Source organism: Dromaius novaehollandiae, chromosome 1 (genome assembly GCF_036370855.1).
Source record: "Dromaius novaehollandiae isolate bDroNov1 chromosome 1, bDroNov1.hap1, whole genome shotgun sequence".
Lineage (NCBI taxonomy): Eukaryota > Metazoa > Chordata > Aves > Casuariiformes > Dromaiidae > Dromaius > Dromaius novaehollandiae.
Genome location: NC_088098.1, coordinates 1,675,591 through 1,695,650, shown reverse-complemented (window position 1 = coordinate 1,695,650; position 20,060 = coordinate 1,675,591). Strand labels below are relative to the sequence as shown.

At 41.3% G+C, this 20,060-nt stretch overlaps 1 protein-coding gene across 2 annotated transcripts in view; it reads right to left on the bottom strand.

Moving 5' to 3' along the window:
- Window positions 1–20,060, bottom strand: part of TAF3 (TATA-box binding protein associated factor 3) — a 108,549-nt gene that overhangs the window by 11,731 nt on the left and 76,758 nt on the right. For both annotated transcript variants that reach the window (XM_064500962.1, XM_026119338.2), the window contains exons 3-4: window positions 13,725–15,544; window positions 9,233–9,315 (exon numbers count right to left, since the gene is read on the bottom strand). In XM_064500962.1, coding sequence (XP_064357032.1) covers window positions 9,233–9,315; window positions 13,725–15,544 — 1,903 coding nt within the window. The remainder of the gene's footprint in view (window positions 1–9,232; window positions 9,316–13,724; window positions 15,545–20,060) is intronic.

Sequence of the window (20,060 nt, the reverse complement as noted above, 5' to 3'; positions counted from 1 at the left end):
GCTCTGGTGGCACAGAAACGTCTTCTAACTTCCAGCCTACACTCATGGCCAATTAATTCCCATTGCTTTTCATGCCAGCATTGTTCTTCAGCTTAAACAGCTTTCTCCCTCCAAAATGTTTACTTGCCTGATGTGTTTGTAGCCAGCAACCATACTCCCTCTTCACATGCTAGACTAAACACACAAAGTTGTCCCCCTCTTTTATCATAACACAGACTAGCCCATAGTGCTACTGGCCCTTCTCTGCACCTGCTTTCCAATTCACTGTTCCTGGGCACAAGCTGCGTTCAAGAACCGAATATAACATGTCAGATGAAGTATCAACAGGATCTCGTATGGCAGCCCAGCCACTTCCACTATCTCTGCTAAAATTACCTCTTGCAATTCATCCCACCGTCACACTTGTGTCATGTTGGCAACTCAAGTCCTTCTGTCACCGACTAATGATCCCTCCCCTACCGTAGCGACGCAGCCACTGATCTGCTTGAAACTTGTGGTTGAAGTTTCTGTTAGTGCCCTTCAAATGCAAGGCCTAAAATATATTTTTTAATTACTAAATTAAATAGCACTTTCATGACTTCTACTCAAGGGGATCCAGTTCTTTGCAGGCAATCATCAGATCCTATTGGTACTGACATGACCTTTCAACCTTACTGTCAACAAAAGACATTGCGTCCTACCTTTTAGTGTGCCAAAACTTTTAATAAAATGATTAAATCAGAGCAGTCCTGAAATATTCCCTTGAGCACGTTCACTAGTAACCTCCTCTCTGGTTAGATAAGCTCTTTTATGCCTCTTGGTTGCTATCTTCCTTTGAGTCAATTCCTTACTTACCATATCGTTTCCCCCTTTCCCCTTTCTTCAACACAGGCACTTCTATTTTCTCTTTTATAACTGTATTATTAAAAATAGATTTTGCAAACACTGAAGTTTAAAATAAAAATAATTTAAAACACACTCATCACTGAGACTGCAAATTCACGAGCTGGTTTGTTCAGAACCTGGGAGGAGGATTCCTCGATTCCTCGATTTCGGTGCCTCGAGCTCCCTCTGTTTCACTTCTTGATCCATTAGGGTGATTTCCACCCTCTGAAAGCTCCTGCCGTTATCCAGCTTGTCTTACTTTTCAGTAAAGGGGAGAATGAACTTAGGAACAGAAGGAAAGGATTCTTTCTGTTCTTGGCTCGGACTTGTATTATCCTTCATCTCCTCCTTGTCTCCACTTTCCTGGCCCAGCTTCTTCCCTTCTTTGCTTATTTGCTCAACATCCTTTGCAACATTTAATTCAGCTTGACTTTGGGCAAGCCTGACTTTACCTCCACATTCTTTAGCAAAGAAGTTGCATCTTCAAGGCGAACAGTCCTTTCCTCCTAGAAGGATGACTCCCAACAGCTCTTTTGAAGGAGTTTTTTACACAATTCGCTCTGCAGACATTTTCTCCTCATAGGCAGAGAAGCTTGCTTTCGAATCCCTGAGGATTTCAGTCCAGCAGACATCTCTAGCTAGCTCCTTCAGTTTAAAAAACATTTCCACTCTTGCAGTTGCATTACAGGTTTTCTACTGTTTATCTTTCCCTTATTTTAACTGAAACTGAGCTCTGCCCTTGCCTCCTCCCTCTGGATCTCTTATCCCTGAGTTTTTCTCTTAACAACCACAAACACCTTTTCTGCTGATGACTCCCAGATCGCTCTCTCTCTCCCTTCTTTCTCACCGTCCTGACCTACAGCATCGGATGGTTCACTGCCCGTCTGACAAAATAAAACTGAGCTTGTAGCGTGGCATCCTGCTATCTTTCATCTTCTTTTCTCTGTTATCATCAATAACAAGCTGCTCAGAACTTAGGCTGAAAAACCACCGTGCCTTATCCCCTTGTGCCAAGGTCTTAACAGCAAAACCAGAGGCTGGTAAAACATGTTTATGCCAATGAGCTCTTTGCAAACTTTCTCTTACATGTTCATTGCAAACTGCCCTTTACTGTCATTTGTATTGGCAAATAGTAAGGGATGGATGTTCTACAAGCTGATTTATAAACCAGTCCTACATCTACCCTCTTTAATGGGAACCAGGGAGCATAAAGAAGTTCATTAAGCTACTGGAAAAGTATGCCAGAATGGGTTTAGAGACCTCTAAAACTAACTTCCAGCTTATTACTGGGATGTTCTGGTAAGAACCAAGCAAGCTGCCCAAGTCCTGAACTTGGAGGTTTGCTACCTGGTCAACTGCTCACCTGATGACTGTGCTAGACTGCAAGATCTTTCAGGTAGGACCACCTTTTCGTGCTGTGTCTACTGATGATTTCTACTCCATGGCCCTCTTGTCCACGTCCAGCTCTCAGGAACTACAGTGTGAATCCTTGGTTCTATGCAAGCTACTCACTTTTGTTTAAAAACACCAAGAAAAATGAAAAAAAAGAAGCACATTCAACAAAGACAAGAACAAATCAGTACCTTTTTACAGGAGTAATCTTCTACCTAGGCAAACCTATTTTTTTAAAACAAATATCGATCTGCCTTCAATGCTTTCGCACATATTTGTCACATATTTTTGATGAGTTTCTGTTGTACTATAAAGGGCAGCTGCTCATGCCCATTTACAGAAGCACTTTGCTGAAGCAGTTATGTGTCTAAACCTGCCTGAAGTATTTTTTTTTCTTTTTTTTTTAATTGTGGTATACAATGTATAATTTTTTTACTCTTGGGCAATAAGCAGCAAAATCAAAGAATCTCACAGCAAGTTGTTTTGTTTTCTAATGACTCAAGCCTTTTTATGGATTCCCTTTGGAGTCATCACCCAATGTGGCCAGCAGCAAAATGAAAATAATTTGCCACAGACTACCACCTACCATAAGCAGGATGAATAACTAGTTGGGGTGGCTTCTGTAATTAAAAAAAAAAATGAAAAAAAAGAAAAAACTAAAGACTAAATCTGAAGGTAGAAATGACTCACATTCAAGGAAGAAAAAACTATTCGAAGAAACTAGAAATACAAACAAAAAATGATTATTTACATATTTTGACAAAAGTGATACGATACTCTTTTTTTTTCCCCCACATAAAAGCTACAGTCCCGCAGCAAGGGAGAGGTTGGGGAACCTCCACCAAAATCAACAGGACTTTTGGATGCATACGAGACCACACAGGGGGGTTTTACTGCAGGATTGGGGCCAATATGTTATACTCAAAAAGAACAATCAGGAATGGGATATGAATCATACTCGAGACAATATCTTCATTAAAATGCATACGCATTCTGCATTTAAAAAGGCATTAAAAATCAGTCCTCCAGCTCTTATAATTTAAAGATGATAGAACAGAAAAATGTGCTTATGTATAAATACAGGCAAACAGATCCATACAAAGATTTATGAAAGCAGTAAAGATCACTGGCATTCCTGAAGCACACCTCTGTAGGCTTGGAGAGGGGCAAGATCATTTTTCATCCCTCTGTCTCCTCACTTAGGTGGTCCATTGATCATATCAAAAATGATTTAACCATTACACGCTCTTTTCTGTTCTACTGTAAAAAGTTGGATTGGCACCCAGAAGGCTAATTCTATTAACACACAGTTCACACAGTCTTTGGCTCCTAACTGCTACATTGTAAAATAATTGGGATACCCATTAGTACTGCAATAAACACAGACTTTCACTGCCCGGACTCTATTGTTTAATTTTCCCAAACAGTGGTTTACCCTTCTACATTTTTCTCCCCGAAGTATCACTTTTTTTCCCTCCTATTTAATTCCACAATAAGTTCTCCTCCAGAGCTTTCTGTTGAATAAGCAACGTCTTGCAGGGTAACCAACACCGCCCACAGCTGTGTCCCACAATAGCCCCATGCTGCTTGCATTACGTCTTCTGGAGGATTCGGTCACGGTGCCTTAACTGCCGCAAACACTGCTCTTATTCATAAAAACGTGCAGAAGGAGGGGCTTCCAGCGGGATTCCTTTACCTGTTTCCCCACCACAAAACAGTGAAATAAATGGAATGGGTCACGAGCTACTCGGCCGGTAATGCAAACCTACGGCTCGACAAGTCAATAAAAAGCCAGCCCTTTCCTCCCTAGCCACACGTAGCGAGCCAAGGCTAGAGGCAAGCAATTTGGCTGTGCCTACATAGGGAGTTTAACGAACCCCATTATTCAGCTATTGCGGGTAAATGCCATGAAGACGGTAATCTAAATTATCAAAGTCTGAATTCATTCTCCACTAAATGGCACCTGAAGTTAAAAAGTTTCTTTGCACTGTTTTTTATCCTTAAGCGAACAATCTTATTAAAAAAATAGGCCACAAGTACCCACCAGAGGAGATACCATAAAAATGAGATGCATTCTTGAAAAACACATAGGGCAAAATTCTAGTTTAATTGACGCTAACAGCAAAGTCCTATCTTAGATATCTAACTTTTTTCACAATTCCCAGAGGGTCTGAGCAGTTTTCAGATAATACATCTTCATGTTACAGCAGCAACTACAGCTCCTCAGCGAGGTCTACAGAATACCAACACAATCCTTGCCTTGCACCATTTCTGGTCTTCAACCAAATCAACAAAAAAGGTCTCCACAGATTTGCTACTGCCTTCTTCTTCTCTCCTCCCTTGGTTCCCTCACCTTTTTAAATTCTGATATTGTGTGTGTAGCTTTCCCAAGCAAATTTAATTTCCTGAGTGTTTGCAGCTCAACCCTTTGGAAAATTGGCCTTACTGAAGGTAGGAGATTCATATTTTAGGTATCCACTTTTGGAGAACATTACCCTGCAATAAACTTAGTGGTAGTCTGTATGCTGCAGGATAGATGATACAGTTTTATAGAATTTCAAACAGCATAAATAAAAAACTTCTACTGGAATTCTGTAGCATAGCTGTGATTGCACCTAAAATAACGAATTCTTGATCAAGTAGCAGTTACAAGCAAATTTATGATTTATGAAAAATAAACTCCTCCAGGAGTTCAGCTGTGTTTCAGGTAGGGCTGGTTTCAAAGCTTTTCGCTTCCGGCTTTTGCTTTGTCAAACACATGCCATTTTGCCAGCTTATAAAAATGTGCATTATGTGCACCTTATTGTGGTGGAAGTTCTCACATGGATGACCAGAGAAATTCAGCAAAATAAAACAGAAGATGACAGGACAGGTTCCCCTCTCCTCCTGCTTCCAAAAGTATGCTTCAAGGTCATCAGTACTACCCAGAGAGATTGCATCTAGTAGTCACAGAATAATTTGGTCTCTGTTGCTACTCAGTCTTTTGCTTTGAGATTCCCTACAATGGATGTCAACTAGTGCTAGCTATGCTGGTGGCTGTTGTGTTGGGGACATCACGCAGCAGAATGAGCCTCCAGAAGAACGTAAGCCAGCCCTCTGATAATTTTCCACCAAGCGGTAAAAAGCTTTAGTGAAGTTCATGAAACATCTCGATTAAAAAGCTTCTTCTATCCTTTAATCCTTTTAGGATTTGATTTTAAAATCCATAGGTTATTTAATATACATTTTTATAGAATACATAGGCAGGCACACGTGTAATCTGTGCAATTGTTTCTTTTGAGAAAGTCACACATCTACTCACTTTAAAAATATCTAAGACAAGAGGCAATTTCATTAGAGTGGCAGGTCAGATATACAAGTCAAGCACTTAAAATGCCTATCTATCCTCTGCTCACGTCTGGCTTCCAGGCTCCCTACTGATGGCAGAGCTATGATACAATGCAGCAAGTCTGGAGCAAAATCCTGACATTTTAAGATAAAGTTTAGAGACCTGACTTCACAGACGCATATATCCTGCTTCCAAGGCACAGAAGCACTGAAGCAATGACCAGCGAGTGGTGCTCCTCTTTGTGGTCTGGCATTCATGTCAGGAGTCCCATGGTTTTTCTTAAAAAATGTATTTAAATATAGAATAAATTTATCACAAGTATCAACAATTACTTTTTTAAACCTTAGGTGTATGAAACATGATGATGTTTAGGAAAACTAAGCAGACAAAAAGAAATCAAGAAGTAATTGAATAGAAGTTAAACTAGTTAAGAAGTTATGAAGTTAAATCCTGTGCATTGTTTGCAGATGATTTAAAAAGTCTATGCTGCTGTTTAAAAAACAAGAAGAAAAAGGATAACATCTCTAGTGCCTTCCTATGCTAACTCAGTTAGCAATCTTAGACCTTGATAACACTGGAGGGGAAAAAAAAAAACAGTGAAAAACCCTTCCGACATATCATTCAAATCATATCTAAAAAGGTGGTCATAAATATTTTAGAACCCCAGCAAACTAATAAGAGCTAGGCCCATTAAGGATAAGATCTTTTACAACAAATTAAATAAAACAATTTATTGGAGCCTGGACTTGAGATAAACTAGATTTACTAGCTGACCTTTTATTCATTTAAAGAACAAAATTAGCTCTAATTGCATTAGAATGGAATCCAGTAAATTTCTTCTAATGTGGCATCCATGCAAGTATTGCTGTAATTGTTTACAACTAAGATGGAAACGCTTTGATTATAATCTACTTTCTACTTGTTTTCCTGTGCAGTTAAAATACTTGCAAAAAAGCTGAAATATAATAGCTTTTCCAATATTGTGCTCCCTACCCCTCAGCAACAGCTACCTTTTCATATTGATTACACTAATATTATCAATAACCGGATCTTTCAAACCGCCGTGTGTTGTAAGAATACTTATACACTGGCCAAGCTGAAATGCAGAGACTGCTTTGAATCAAGAACCAACATATATTTGTATTCACAGAAACAATAAAGAAGCAGAATTCCCTGCCACAAATAGTACGGCTTCATATGTTGGGGAAGCAACTGTCCAAGCAGGGAAGCTGAGAAGCGAAATGACGGGAAATAAACTGTTTGCTGTAAAGCAAAGGTATTATCCCCAGGACTGTTGCGTTCTTTGAGTAAACTGCCATCGTGCTGTACTTCTGCTGTGATTTGGACTTCCATTTCAAGTGCTACCAATCTGACACCTTTTCTTCACACACCTGAAATATTTTGTGGCCTTACTGAGATCAGTAGGTAGTTCCATGTTTTATACAGAGTCCCCCCAAACAGACTGAATTCCAACTGAACAGGCATTTTAGTAGCTCCACAACCCTCCAAATAGCCCTTTCCCCTAACGCAGGGAATTAAAATAATGCAATATTCCGTTTATTCTTTTACTCATTAATTTCTGTCAACCACAAAACACTTTTCTCGCACCTTTTCATGCCCATTCGTGGTAATTTTAAACAATCCAGATGCATGCTAATCAAAGCACAGCTTTTCCACATGAAAACCGCCAGATATTCAGAACTTCATCATCAACCTCGATGAAGCATGGGTTTAACTCTTCCTTAACGTAACACATGACAAAAGCACAGCTTTTGTCTCTGCCTCTTACGAGCTGCTTAAAAGGCTGATGATCGTACATGGTCTTTGAACTTAAAATTCTCCCTGGATTTTGCTTTGGGAGACTATGACAAATCCTAAAGGCTATTCTAAAGCTACAGAAATTTCATGTTTGCCATGAGCCCAAAGGGGCAATTGGGGGACACAGCTACTACGCCAGGATAACCGTAAGGCAATTCGTGCATCCTCCACCCTGGGGTTAGGCTACGATGTCTAGGTTCAGTCGCACTAAGGATCGCGGCACCCGAAGCCTTTCGCTGGCGGTCTGTCAAGATGCCCTTGCTCCACGCTGCAAAGCTGCACATAGGAAACTGGGATAGAAGCGAGTTTCCCAAAAGGCCATAAAGAGAGATGTCAATATCTCTGACCCACCCCAGCTGGTAAATGGGAAGACGAGATGCCCATATGATTCACAACAAGGAGATGGAGTCTCAAGTCCCTTTTCAAAATGCATGCAGGTGTTGGAAAGACCAGGGTGAGACAAGAGGTGAGGCAATGTCAACTCTGAGATGCCCAAGTACGGCTCTGACGCTTCAATTTAGAAGTTCTGACTTGAAAATGTGGCCAATTTCTTTTTTTCCCTTTATAAACCTTTGTACGATCCCTGAAAAGAAGAGTTTAAAAGTCTCCTTACCTCCTCTGCAAGGCAAATGGATCTGTGGGCTTTAAAGGGACACCCTGGCCCGCTGTGCACTTTGAATCATGCGCAGCAGGAGTGACAACAGTTCGGAGAGCGCGGGAGCGTTCATACAGCAATCTGACGCACCAAAATTTTAGATCATGCTCAAGTATCATGAAAGAAAGAAAGCAGAAAAGGTTGAAGAGCACGGAGAGAACAGTAAAAACCCTGACAGTTTTGGGGGGGTCTCACAGAACCCCCAGAATGGCTTAATTCCCACAGCAACTTCAAACCAGTATAACTCATGTTACCTCCTGGGGAGGAGTAGCACAGGAGACTGAGCAGAGAAAAACAGAATAATCGCTGAAGATACAATTTAACTTATAAAGCAGTGATTAGGAGATTTAGTTTAGAATGGCTGTAAATGAGATGCAATATTAGAATATCTAATGCAACGAATACAAAGGAAAAATCTATTTGGCGCTCACGTTTACCATCAGACATGAAAGCATGCTCTGTGCAATTAAAAACAACATCTTGAAAAACCTGATTAAAAGAAAACTTTTGCATATAACACATGACCAGCCTAAAAAAGCCCAGTGATGCACAGTTTCCCCAGCTTCTCTAGCCACCTGTTTATGCTGCATGATCTTAGGATAGGATCATCCTACTTATGCTCAGGCAGTACAAAGTCACTATTATTTGTACAACAGGACCCAATAATTAGCGAGCTAATGAACAAACAGATTTAAAATGTGTTAAGTGCATTAATGAATAATCATCAACAGTTATAATAAAAGAGATGCGTATAAAGGAATTTCAACTGTTATATTTTAGAGTATAAAACAACTGTTCGCTGAATAGTGTTATGAAACTTAGCTGTAGGTTACACTACGGATAACTGTCCGTTAGCCTCACTCAATGCCACTGGAGGCAGCACACTAGTCTAGACGGCGTCTCTAGAAGGGCACGAGTGGGAAATGCAGACGGATGGATAGAAGATGATGGGTCCTACTTGGAGAATAAAACACAAAATGCAAAATCTCTAAAAGGTTTCTACTGGCAAGTGTTCTGCTTGAGTTTTCATGAGAACAGTCAAGAGATCTCATAGCTGTATGAATGTTATTTGCCATTAATTTTGCAGCGTTTCCCACTAAAAACAAGAGCGATACCACATGCGATAGCTGACAAACTGTGGAAAGCATATACCTTGCTGATGGATTCGTACTTACATCTTGTCTTGGCCTGCACCCACTCTTAACGTCAGCCGAGGAATAACCGGGGATGGAGCTGGAACAACTGGTTCCACCTTTATCTGCACAAGGGAACACGTTCACCAATCAAGACTCCAAACAGACTTCCAAAATCAATTAATTACATGAAAGCACACAGTTAACCAAAGAGTATACCAGCTTAATGAGACAGCCTGATGACAAACTGATCACTGTTCCCTCACGCTTTAGGCTACAGCACATACTGGCACAGTTTGTTGGGAGTTCCCAGCCATACCAAATGAAAAATATGAATTCTACACGAAAAAGGCAACTTGACATTTCACTGTGTTTGCATTCACTTGTACACTTTTTTTTAGTCAAGTCTTACCAATTTCGTGTTTGTCTACAGATACAAAAAAAGGTAAGTATGTTTCTAAATGATGACATGAAATGCTTTGACATTAGTACTCAAACTTGAAAGGTGTCCATCTGCGTTTGCACATTTTTCGTTGAGGTTTAAATTCTAGTAATTATTTCCCAGATTTATCACATAAACATACTATGACCCTCTTGAATCAAAATTAGCTGAACTTTTTCCAGGAATTTAAAGAGGCAAAAATAACATGCGTACATTAAATAGAAACCTGCATTTAGGATGGGTAATGACAAAGTCCTATGCCAGGCACTAAGCCCAAAGAATTTGAGCTGTACACGAGGAGATGTCTATTCCACCTAAAGAAAATCTGCAATCTGAGTAAAATTTCTGGTTTGATACCATTAACCAATAAAGCTCTCCATGCATATGTTTTAGCCTACTGCACAGGACTCACTCTATTCTTTTCTTTATATTATACAATTTTTTTAATGTCATCCCCCATTTCTAATGCCTGGAACAATTTCACTCCTGCTTTCCATCAATATGTCTCTTAACTGCTTTCCAGGTGTCTTAAACTGTAGTGTCATCCACCGGATAGAGATATGGAATTGAACCCTGGGTACAGGAGGCTCAGGCACGTGGCTCTGCACAGGTCATCTTACCTCTTCTGCATGTTTCTCCTCCTCCTCCTCCTTTTGTAGTATCTATTTAGAATATAAAACTTTCTAAGATAAGGACTGCTGCTTAGCCCCAGTACACAGCACAGATAGGCACCCACATCATCGGTCCTTTTATTACAATACCACCAAGATGTTCTAAATAGGGGTGGCATGGCCTCATTTGGCAGAAGAAAAGTATATAAAAGACTTATTTATGGGTAGATACTAAAATTACAGTCTGCTGGGAAAGGAAAACTGGGCTCCACAACAACCTGAAATCTTATTTTTTGACACAAGAGGAGAGGAAGCCTCCTTCCACGACACAGGTTTGGGGGGGAGGTTTACAGGATTGGAGCAGAAGGAAAATTAAGGAACGTTCACAGTTATATCCTGGATAGCCTAGTCTTCCTCTGCATGGGTGGAGAAAGTCTGCCTAGGAAGAGGGGTTTGGAGCAGGAGTCCGACCTCAATTGCTAAGTGCAGGCCTTTGAAGGCGTCTCTTCCCTTGGCTATAGATAAGTTGTAGGAAGGACGGCATAGTGATATGATTTTGATTCACGAGTAAGGGTGGCTTCCTTTGGGACAACTCCGGTGAGCCCTGTCCCGATGCAAGGACGGCTCCATTTCTCGCAAAGCCGTTCCTCAACTACTCGAGTTTACAGCTCAGCCTAGTAGGGTTAGAGGAAACTGGGTCAACAGCTGCTTCGTGAGCTGCTCAGCCATTCCCCCAGCACGGCTGGTAATCCCCATCGTAGAAGCCGGGTGCAACGGCTTCAGCCGTCCGGTTTTAATTTGGTACTGCATGCAAGACAGCGCCCTAATTCCCAATCTCCTTTCCCAGCTGTGCCAAGGACAACACACCAACACTTAAGGCAGAGCACGGAGCTGCAAGCAAGCCCCGTGCAAAAGCTTCTCCTCTTTGAGCTTGTGACCGAACACTTTCAGCTTGCAGGCTTCGGCTTCTTTTTTCTGCCATTTATGCAGAGTACTGTTTGCTGGTCTGTGCTTACCTGTCCAGCAATTTGCAACAAAGTTATAGGAAAAACACTATAATAAGCTTAATTCTGCAACAGGATGGAATGCATACTTAACTATACATATGTAGTAATACGACTACATAACTATACCTAAAGATGGAAATGCTACTATTGATTCTTATACTGAGATAGCACTTTAATATATGCCAACTACTACATCATGTAATAATTTGATATTTTATAACGGACATCCAGAGCTGAAACCGTAGGGAGACTCTGAACTCATCTTTCCGGTTGCACTTAGGTCTCCAAAACAGGCACCTCCGGGAAGGTGAAGCGTCCAAACAGTAACTCGATCGTGGGCTCTCACAGCACAACTGCCGGCTAAATAAGTCATTGTGTGATCTAAAAGCTAAATTAAGGAAACATGTACTTTTAGGGGTTAAAATGAAAGAGCAGCATTCTGGAGTAATACTGGGAATTGGGGCCAGCAGAAGAGCATTTACAGTGGATTACTAAGCTTCCCAAATCACCAAAGAGGTAAAGTCCAGCAATATAAGACTCCTTTGTAGCTAACTAAAAATACATTGTCAGTGGATTTGTCCAGTTTTATGTATAAGCAATACTTCTTTCACCTGAACTAATACTAGTAGTCATATAAGCCCCTTATTGCCATGTGCTGCATTTTTTTTGCTAATCTTCAAGGATTTAGCTTCTTTGCCACATACCTCAGGGCACCAACTGATAAAGCTCTAACTCTCCATTTTTCCAGGACACCAGCAGTGCGGCCTTGCAAAAAATGAAAATCGCTCAAGAGATTTAAAGGCGAAATTTATTTTTAAAATCCTGACTTGCAGCAAAGAGGTGGATTTAAAAAAAGCTTATCTATCAAGAATCAGTTTAAATTTTAATTCTATCTGGGGACCCTTTCATGCATTCTAGCTTTAAAGTTTATCTTTTGACAGGGACATTTTGCCAAGGTAATGGGCAGCTTTGTCAATTTAATTTGTCCAAGTTTTTATTACTGTTGAACTCCTTCCCTAATATATATAATATGTTCAGGCTACACCGAAGCTTTAACAGTTCCTATTTGTTTGTGTCTCTGTTACATCGCTCTAAAGGAAATTAGATAGAGAGATTTGCAGAAGATACGCAAAATCGAATGTATGAAAGACAAGCAGCTTATTGTCTCTATTTTATACACTTGTTTAAAAAAAATCTCTGCAGAAATTCTCAGCAAAATACTGACAAAACATCTCAGGCATCATACACAGAAAAGGAGGACTCCACGAAACAGTCTTGCCGCAGCCTAAAGCCTGGACATCTAATTAACCTGGGCAAATAGACCACCACGCTGTTGCTCACAGATTCATCCACAGCGTGTGATTCTTAGTTCTCCAGATCGCCTAGATTCTGCATTGAAAGAACATGTCAACTTAAAGAATATTTTAAGTTTTGAAGTCAGCAGTTAGGTCCAAGTCGAGCAGGTAGCACCGCAGGATAGTCTTGTGCAGTGGTAAAAAGGTGGAGCGAGGAAAATCCCATGGCTGAGCTTGTATTAACTATTACTCTCAAAGCAGGACATAAAGAGCGTCTTGGCAAGGCTGGAACTTAAGTAGCACTTCCTAATGCTAAGAATACAGATTTAGGAAATCCTGTATCCAAGGTTATCACATATAAAGACAATCTCTTTTCTTTTTCTCTTTTTTCAAACAATTTAATGCATATTATAAGGAGAAGTGACAAAGAATTAGTGCAAACCCTGAATTAGGAGAGCAGTTTCTAATGGGATTTCTAATCTGATAACGTGCAAATATGCTTGTTTCATTTCTTATATATTAAATATATTCTCAAGATTAGGTGATACTGGAAAGAAGAAATTGTCTTTGACTGATGTAAATCAGTAAAAGCTACAGAAGCTCAAGGAGCTCAACCCATTTGAAAACCGGGTCTCCTCCCTCTCTCTCTCTCTAAAGCTAAATGCTCAAAACAAAAGGCCACATTTGAACATTTAGGCCATGAATGTAGACTGCAGTTTGAAAACAATTTTATTCAAACAAATTGGAGCAACAAGGCTGTGGTCTTGCTAACAGAGGATCCAGTAGCTCTGTTGAAAATCTGAGACAACTGGTGAGCTTGAAATATTTCTCTTCTGCCTTAGAATAGTAACAAATAATGACTAAATCTCAGGTGAAGAAAAACAAGACAAAGCAACCGCCCCAAAATCCAAGCTAAGACAATCTCACATTCAATATTCACAAAATTGAATGTCCATTGCTTCATCACTCAAAGAGGTGGGACAATCCCTGAAACTTTCAGGGAACTTTTCCCTTTGAGCTGTTATTTATAAGAAAAAAAAAAGCCAGCAGACAAACCAAAAGCCCCACTGTAATCACTGACCTTTTCAAAGCTTTTAAGTAACACTTAGGAGCCAGTACAGGATTATATGTGCATTTTTCAAACTAATAAGGCCTCTCAGCTCATCTAAAACAACTTACCTTTTCGTGTTTGTGTTTCTCTTTTTCTTTCTCTTTCTTTTCTCTTTCTTTCCTCTCCTTTTCCTTCTCCTTCTTTTCCTTTTCTTTGTCTTTCTCTCTTTCCTTCTTTTTCTTCTTCTCTTTTTTGTCTTTCTTCTTCTCTTTTGGTTTCTCTTTGTCCTCAAACAATTTTTCAGGAAGCATTGGAGACAAGGAAGGTAACATGCTGGGAAGCCTCATGGCAGTTGGCGTGCTGAACAAGGGCAAAGACATTTCTTTGGGAGGTAACACAAGAGGTACTGATGGAGCCATCTTTATCTTATCTTCCTTACCTTTATCTTTAAGTTTCTCCTTGTCTTTCTTATCTTTGTCTTTTTTGCCTTTCTCTTTCTCTTTCTTTTTATCTTTATGTTTCTCCCTCTCTTTTTTGGTATTGCCATCTTTCAACTTCACTTTTGTGTCAGCATCCTCAAAGTCCTTTAGTTTGAATTTATAGGGATCAAGATCATCATCTTTGAGTAGTTCCTTCCACTGAAATTTCCCTTCCTTGTTTCCTTCCTTCTCTTTCTCCTTCTCCTTGCTCTTCTCCTTCTCCTTGCTTTTCTCCTTGCTTTTCTCTTTGTCTTTTTCCTTTTGTTTTTCTTTCTTCTTCATTTTTGTCTTCAGCTCTTTTTTCAGTTTCTTTTTCACTTCTACTGATGAAGCCAACTTGGTTTTCTCCTCATAGACTTTGAGAAGAGGTTCTGGAGTTGGTGGTGAGGCAGAAGGAGAGGAGAAATAAGTGAAGTTGGTAGGCGGATTAGAAGGCGTCCCCATGTTTGCTTTTCGAATGACCTCATCGATTGAGTCATCCATTGTCCATGAAATGTCTGAACTTGAAGTCCCACCTGAGGGAGGTACTGGCGTTGCTCCTGCCTTATTTGAATTATTGGCAGAAACAGATGGTTTAGGAGTTGTAGTCTCCGAAATAGAAAGTCTTTTAGGACTAGTAAAAATTTCTCCTTCTGATTCGGAACCAGAGGAAAACTCAAAGGGATCAGGCTCTCGTTCTGCACATGCTCGAGCAATCACAGCATCAATTGAATCATCAATCGTCTTGTCCATTACTGCTACTTTCTTAGACTGGTTTTCAATGTTTGGCTTGGTAGCAGGCTCAGGTGGCGTCTGCCCTTGTTTTACTTGAATGTTTTCCTTTCCTATCTTGTCACTTAATGCAGCCAGAGGGGTTCTACTTGGTGTTTCAGGCTTGGCAGGTGGTGGGGGAACATGAGCAGGAACCTTTGGACTTTTAGGACTTTTGGGGCTCTTGGCGCGGCCTGGTGACTTTTTTTCTTTGGATCCAGTTTTTGGTGAACGTATGGGACTTCCAGTAACCACTGGTGAGGGAGTTGTTTTAGGAGATTTTGTCTTCTGTCCTGGAGAACTTGTTTTGGACTTTGTTTTGGGTGCAAATGGCTTTGCCTCTAATGTTTTGGGGGTTGGCAGTTGTGATTTTGCAATGGGAGCCAACATTGGTGGTTCTGGCGAAGGAGGGGCTAAGTCTGTACTATCCTGAACATGAACCGGAGAAAGCATTGGTGGCACTTTTTGAGTATTTATTGAACTGAGAGGCTCACGTGGTTCTAAAGCCCCGTCCAAGGTGTCCCCTTTAGAAACAGGTACTTTTGGTCGTTTCACAGGTGGAAATTCCTCAGCATCAGGACTTTCTAATGGTCTCTTGCTCAGGTAGTTTTCATCATTAATCGCCTCATCCTCTTCCATATCTCCCTCTTCTTCCAGCGGCACCTGCATGGCTTCTGCGGAGGTACCTCCATCGGTAGGTACCTGCTCCTCTTCCTCTTCTGTAACAAACAACATTTAAAAACATTAGGATAATCAAAAATGTGTTTTACAGAAACAAGCACCAGAGCAAATGTTCACCTGCATTTCAGCTCATAAGAGAGAACTGGCCACCTAATAGCTTCTTACTGGTCTACTTTGAAAAAAGTCGAGGCAGCTATGTTCAGTGGCGCTCTCCTGCCTCACATCAGACATCATTACAAATGACATTCCCTCATCGCGATGCAACATCAAACCAGTGGGAAGTGATTTGAGGACAGGTCTCACCCATAGTGGTAGACCTTCTGGAGCGGATCTGAAGTACACTGGCAGGGCAGCTAAGGAAAATTTCTACTGTTTCCTTTGCCTTTACTCAGTGTCAAGGGCTTACAACTATACAGATGACACTTCAGTCATATCTGAAATAATTTGTGGACGTTACTGGACTGAGTAGTTATGCATATCATGCTTGCAATCACACAAAATCACATCTCTGCCATCTTCACTGAATCCTGATTATTTCTTACAGCAGTAGTTGGGATTACAATTGCATGAACTTGCTTCATTCATTTTAAACAAAGGAAGAGAGATTCGAGTATTTTTCTGCTATAACAGAGTGGACTGAAAACGGAACATCGAATTAAAATTTACTGTAATTAGCTGTCTTGCTTGTATATCACAAAATTTTGACCACAAATTAACTACTAGGAGTAATATACAAATTTCTTTTCGAATTTAGGTTAGTTCTTTGTACCTATTCTCAAGAGTAGAAGAGTCCCCAGCAAAAGAATTCTACCATCTTCCTAAACCTGATTTATTTTTCTTGAAGCAGCACAGTCCAACTGTTAAAGCAGAGGACTATGTCCCATTCAAGCCACCAGGTCCAAGTTGTGTCTTAAGAGCTTGCTATAAAATGATGTTTTCTGTTGCAATTATATGGGAACACCCCAATCCAGGCTACGGGACAGCTGAAAATAAACCATGAAACACGTAGTGTGGACATCAGGCACCAATTGTTTCATTGCCATGTAGACATCACCTGTGTGGTTGCTCTGCTCCTTGTTTAATTGTAATAAAATACTATTTTTTTCCATATATACCACCCTCTTCAGTCTCACATGTGTGATGCTATGGCACAGCGGAAGGAGAAAATTTACTTGAGATCTCCCGGAAAATACATGGCAGGTTTGAGAATACGAGAACCTCTGATCTCCCGAACCGCAGTCAAGCACTTTATCCGTTTGGATACACTTTCTCACTTCCAAAATTGAATTATCTAGGCAGGAAAAGGGATTCTTAGTTTGGAATAAGAACTTCCCCACTGGAGTTATACTGACACATTTATACTGGTTGTAATTACATCATTACATTCATGCTGGTTAACATTCCTGCGGAGATGAGGTCCCTCCGCTTTGCCCCGTGGTCTTTGTTTATCCACCTGTAAAAACGCATGACATTTTGTCCGGGAGGGTTTCGGAGGAAGGATATCGAGTGCCTTAAGGCTCTTGAAGGAAAGATGTGATACAAACCATTTATTATGACAGTGGATTAAAAAAAAAACACAACTTTTTAATGAGCAGGTGATTTTAAAGAAGCAAACACAGAGAAACTATAACACTAACACTTTTTAAAGCTTTTTAGAACAGCATCTTTCTTAAATACTTCTTTCGGAGGCGTTTATTTTCACATTTTCTGTGCTGGTCTTTCTTCACTGTAATGTGTCAATGCTCTGATTTAGGAGAGTTGAGTCAAGAGCCCTGGGCTGCAGCACAAATCTTGCCAGCATCACAAATTAAGTAAAATGAGCTAGCAACTCTGGCTTTCGCCAGGGCCCGGAGGATTTACAGCAGCCAGCCCAGAGAGGAGACTTTGCCCGAGGATAAACTCTTAGCCGTCCGTGAAAAACAGAAATGTTAGGGAGTTCGGTTTTGCCTGGCTGGGCACTGACATTAAACGTTTTAAACAGCAAAGTTAGAGTATAACCGAGAAATCGCCGCGGACCGAGCCTGCACCTGCTCCGGGAAAAACAAAACCTGCTTCCAGATCGGGCGACCCGTTTCAGTCTCCGTCTAAGCTGCTGCAGAAATCAGCTCTCCTCATCTGTTCTGAGCTGTTTGGGGGGATGAAGAATTAGCCTTGAGCAGATGTCATACAGCACTGGTTGCTGCTAAGCAATTCCCTCCCAACCCCACTCAACAGAGTTTGCCCACTGAGAGTTTGTTTCCAACAAATTCCAAATTTTAAATTTTTTTAAAAAGTGGCAAAACAAACACCGCACTTCAAAACCAGGATTTAGCGTACGCTTCCGCCTAGGCCACAAGACTAAAAGCATAGCCAAATCCAAACACTTGCAAAGACAGGCTTTGCTCACACTGACTTTAAAGACAGCAACAGAAAACATTTTTATATTAAAAATATGAGGATAAAAAGATATATACAGTAGTCAACAAAGTCAAAGAGAAATGACTGCAAATGGCAGTAAAGAAGTTAAAAAAAATATACGTATTTACTAAAATAAGTATTTGCTAAAGATTTCTGCCCAGCATCTGGTTAAACAGCTATTCTGATAGACTGTATCACTGAACTGCACTGTAATATTTCGTATTTTCATAACTCCCTCCCATCCCGAGGTGCTTCTCATGTTTTACCTCCTCAGTATTGCAGAAAACCAGCAGCTGCTGGATCAAAAGGAGAGAGAGAAAAAAAAATCAGCTCCGGTTTGCAGAACAAGGGCTGGAGTTTTTGCGACAGAGAAGAGCGATGCTTATTCTTCTTATGAGATCTCAAATTTGCATCGGATTTGGCAGGGAGGGGCAGGAAAGGTTAAAGCGCAGTTTGCAGAGGGGAGGCTAGAAATCAGGGTCTCCGGACTCCAGCTTTGCTGCAACGCTCCTGCAAGCTGCAAGGACAACTGAGCAAGGAGGCAGAAGCATGACCATCCCTCCTGTAAGGACCCGGACTCCCCCAAACATCTGGAAAAAATCGCCTGGGTCAGTCCTGCCCGAGGCTGGGCCCGAGGAAGCTCACAAGCACTTCACGGGAGACGCACGTTTGCTGCTCCTCGGCCGTGCTCGGGTGACAATCTGGAATCCCACCTCGGGCAAACGAAACCCCAGTTTCTCCTGGAACAAGGCCACGGGCTGATCCGCGGCGAGGGCTGGTTTTCCGCCGGACGGCAGCTTTCAAACCTGAGCCATCGCAGCTGTGGCTACGGCAGAAAACAACATAGCACTTTTTTAACCCCCTTCCCTGCCATCGCTCCCTATCGCTGGCCACCTTATTAATGACGCTCCCCCTGAGTTAGCATCCACGGGTCAAGCGGTATCACCTCGGCCATCTGCCCTAATAACTCTCTCCTGTAACGAAAGGAGACCGTTTGGGAGGTTTCTTGAGATAACAGATTTTTTTTTGTTTTTTTTCCTTCACGATTACAGGACTCGGCGCTGGATCAACATTAATGTGTGCATTATTAAGGCTATAGGGAGCAATCGTCTGTGATTTCCATCGCTCCCATGGACGGAAACCGTCTTTGGATGACCCGCAGATTATGGGAGGGATGAGTTCGCCATTCGCAGCCCCCAAAGGGGATTTGGCCGCTACCGAAATAAAACAAGCCGACAGTCGTTAGTTATGAGAAGACTGTTTATTAAGACCTCATTTAGCCCTGTAGCATGTTTGAGGCAATATGGACATAACGTGTCCATAGTCCATCTTGCCTGAGTCCAGATAATGAGGAAACTTCTCCACTCTCATGAGAAGATGATGCTCTTAAGACGCAAGGAAAGGCAGCAAGGAGTCTGCTCCCATTTTGAGCCAGGCGCACAGGTCGCCCCACGTACTCCTGTCTTCTCCATCTGACAGCTGACAGTAATTTCATCTCACGGAGATGCTACAAAAGCTGAACCTGATAAATCTTTGGGATTGCTGCATAGGAAGCACTGGAATCCCAAATACAAACCTCAGGGACCTGTCACCGTTTCAAACGCTGGGGAGTGTCTTAAGCTGAGCAGTTCAAGCAAGAAGCTGAAGCTCCTGCATCTTATGGCACAAAAAGCCACTAAAGCAGCACAAAATATCTTTCTTTGCTCACCGTGTTTCTGTAGAACAGCAGGCGCTCAAACCCCCAAAGCTTATTGAACATACACCTTCTTCATCTGGCCACGGCTCAGTATCAGGACAGCAGTACTCAACACTTCAATAATGAACTCTGACGTTAATGATGATCTAGGGAAAGTTTGTCCCTAAAACTGGCACACAGCGGTAAAAAGCAAAAGAAATTCTGTATTTATTGCAGGAAAAGAAGTGCAATCACCCATGCCACGCTACCACGCTCTCCCGGCTGCCTAATTAGAGGAGGCTGCACACGTTGCTCTTTCGACAGCAGGTCAGATGAAAGTGAAGGCAGGAAAAATATATGCAGCGCTTTTCTGATTGAAGAGAAAGGCACCTAGAAGAAGGCATTCTTCAAGCAAGAAAAATGATGACATGAATATATAATTCATCATCATCTTGGTCATTACCAGACGTTTTACTTGGTAG